This window comes from Rhinopithecus bieti, unplaced genomic scaffold, assembly GCF_001698545.2.
Source record: "Rhinopithecus bieti isolate Rb0 unplaced genomic scaffold, ASM169854v2 scaffold_28024, whole genome shotgun sequence".
In the NCBI taxonomy this organism is placed as follows: Eukaryota; Metazoa; Chordata; class Mammalia; order Primates; family Cercopithecidae; genus Rhinopithecus; species Rhinopithecus bieti.
In genome coordinates this window covers 74,413-77,550 of record NW_016812359.1, presented here as the reverse complement: position 1 = coordinate 77,550, position 3,138 = coordinate 74,413, and the positions used below count along the sequence as shown (strand labels likewise).

Sequence of the window (3,138 nt, the reverse complement as noted above, 5' to 3'; positions counted from 1 at the left end):
AAAAAAAAAAAAAAAAAAAGAAGGAAGTAGAAGGAAGTACTACATAAACACCTCACTTGTATCTTCACAACCTTTTATTTCCACATGTACTACAAATGTTATTTTTCCTTTTCGAATCAAATTCTGTAAATACAGAATTGAAAGCTTTCAAAAGAAGAGCTAAAGATAATCAGGCTACTAATGCTCTGCTTTCTTTTTATAAAAAATACGTATATTTTTAAGAGATGGGGTCTCACTCTGTTGTCCAGGCTGGAGTGCAGTGGTGCAAAAATAGCTCACTGCATCCTTGAGTTCCTGGGCTCAAGTGATCCTCCTTTCTCAGCCTCCTGGGTGGTTAGGACTATAGGCATGTGCCACCACATCCAGCTAAGTTTTTTTATTTTTGTAGAGATGGGGTCTTGCTATGTGACCCCAGCTGGTTTGGAACTCCTGGGGTCAAGTGATCCTCCCCACCTCAGCCTCCCAAATTGTTACAGGCATAAGCCACTGCACCCGGCTATGCTCTGCTTCCATACTACTAATCTCACAAGTTTATTTCCTTTATCGTTTGATTTAGGTATTTCTATTGTTTTATGAAATGCGAACACGATAGTATGCTGACAGTATAAGCCCCTGTTGAACATATTGATGTATATTAGCTCAAAAAGTCCTAAGGTCTGGGTTTTCATCTTCTATTTAAGAATTAGTGAACTTCTTAAAAACACATTGCAAATTTAAAAGGTGAACTATTAAATGAGGAAAATGCACACCATGAGAACAAGGATTTTTTTTTTTTGTTTATTTACCACTGTATTCCCAGCACCAGGCATAGATAGGGCTTGACTCACTATAGACACCAATACATAATTGTCGAGTGGGAATGAAAGTGTATGAGGGAACTCCTAAACCTTTTGGAGTTGTAGGTTTCCACTGTTTTGATCTCTTGGCATTTTCCTGTCTCTCCTCAAAATTTTCTGTGTTAAATTAAGGTAGGTTAATATGATGTGTCAGAAAATCTGGTGACATATGTTAAGACAATTGGCAATATTCTGTTTTGTAATTCATAAATTAGCATTAACTGTACTCTTGACATTGGTGACCTTTACGAATTGTTCAATTTGGGTGCATATAGTTTCCATAGTGGTTTATTATTATGCATTTTTAAAAAAACAGTCAAACTGTTGATCTCTTCGTGAATGCTGTGGTGTATAAACCAGGTGGGGAGAGCAGTGCTGAGATTCTCATGCTGAGCAGATGGCAGGGCCTGCTTGCCAGTCACATGGCTCCCTCCTGCACACTGCCTTTGCAGCTCACACTCATCATATTTTTTTCCTTAAGAGAATTCCCAGTCTCACCCATGCTATGGTCTTTAGGGGTCTCTTGGAAAGAATTAAAATTTCCGATGTTAAATTCCTGAATGGCCAGAGACTATTGTAATAATTAGACCTTAAGGCATTAGAAAATGATAATATAACTTGTGCTGTTTTCTTTGATTTTATTAGGTAAGAAAGCTCCAGTTTTATTTAATAAAGAAATGATTGAGTCAATGAAGGAAGGTTCAGTTGTTGTGGATTTAGCTGCTGAGGCTGGTGGAAACTTTGAAACCACTAAGCCAGGAGAACTCTACATTCATAAGGTATAGCAAGATGCATTTTCTATCTGCGATCACTTCTCGTGTCTTAAGTGAGTTATGAGGGGGTGTTTATTTCTTTAAATATTTAGAGACATTGAGGCCTAAAATTTTAAAATTAAAAGTAGGCATATTTAAAGTTTCTGTTGAAATATGTATTTATGTTTATGGGTATGTACATATATTTATAAAGATATATAATTTCAAAACTTAGCATTGAATATGAATGAGAATTGTTCTAGAATGAATGTGAACGTAGGGCGATAGACTTTTTTGACTGTAATTTTGTTCATTTAGGGAATTACTCACATAGGCTACACAGACCTGCCCAGCCGAATGGCCACTCAGGCCAGCACCCTATATTCCAACAACATCACCAAACTCCTGAAGGCCATCAGCCCGGACAAAGATAATTTTTATTTTGATGTGAAAGATGACTTTGACTTTGGTACGATGGGTCATGTCATCAGAGGAACTGTAGTGATGAAAGTAAGTAAAGAGATCTATTCCTTCCTGTGCTTTTAGTGTAAATTTGTTTTAGAATTTCTGTTTATGGAAGAAATCTATTTTGGAATTGAGACATATTTTAATAAGGTATTGGTATGCCAGGTTTATGCTGATAAAATTATTTGTAAATGCAGAATGATTTAAAGAAAATATTTCAAAGACTTAAAAGTACATGACTTACCAAAATATACACTGCTTTTGAAAACAGAATGAACAAATTGAATAAAGTAAAAATTAAACATTCCCCACACTTATCTGCTTTTAAGGGTTTGATTTTCATTCTTACATATATGTCCTGTACGTGTACAAATTACATATATATGTATGTATATGTAACATAGATATTAGTATTTGTATACACATGTGACATATTTATGTAAAATGATGTTACAAATTGTATGAATTTATTTACAGAAAATTATATTTAAAAGAACAGGGTTTTAAAAAATAGTAAAGTATATTCTTTAAGCAATTTTGAAATGCTGGATTGACTTTTTAATATGTACTATTTTCTAATATCTATTAGGATGGCAAAGTGATTTTCCCACCTCCCACACCGAAAAATATTCCTCAAGGTGCCCCAGTAAAACAGAAGACAGTGGCTGAGCTGGAAGCTGAAAAAGCGGCTACCATTACACCCTTTAGGAAGACAATGACAACGGCTTCTGCATATACAGCAGGTGAGGATACCATTTACCAGGGTTTAGTCTTGATTGTTTGATTTGCAAGTTATATATATATGTGTGTGTATATATATCTACATGTGTGTGTATATATATATGTGTGTATATCTACGTGTGTGTGTATATATGTATACACATATATACACACACATAGATATATATACACATGTAGATATATACATATGTAGATATCTATACATATATATACATAGATATATATACACATGTAGATACATACACATGTAGATATACATACACATGTAGATACATACACATGTAGATATACATACATATGTAGATACATACACATGTAGATATACATACATATGTAGATACATG

General features: G+C 34.3%; 1 protein-coding gene across 4 annotated transcripts in view; it reads left to right on the top strand.

The window, feature by feature from the left end:
- NNT (nicotinamide nucleotide transhydrogenase) overlaps positions 1-3,138 on the top strand; it is a 100,304-nt gene that overhangs the window by 44,043 nt on the left and 53,123 nt on the right. For all 4 annotated transcript variants that reach the window (XM_017895958.1, XM_017895960.1, XM_017895961.1 and 1 more), the window contains exons 8-10: positions 1,482-1,615; positions 1,907-2,098; positions 2,643-2,796. In XM_017895958.1, the coding sequence (XP_017751447.1) occupies positions 1,482-1,615; positions 1,907-2,098; positions 2,643-2,796 (480 nt within the window). The remainder of the gene's footprint in view (positions 1-1,481; positions 1,616-1,906; positions 2,099-2,642; positions 2,797-3,138) is intronic.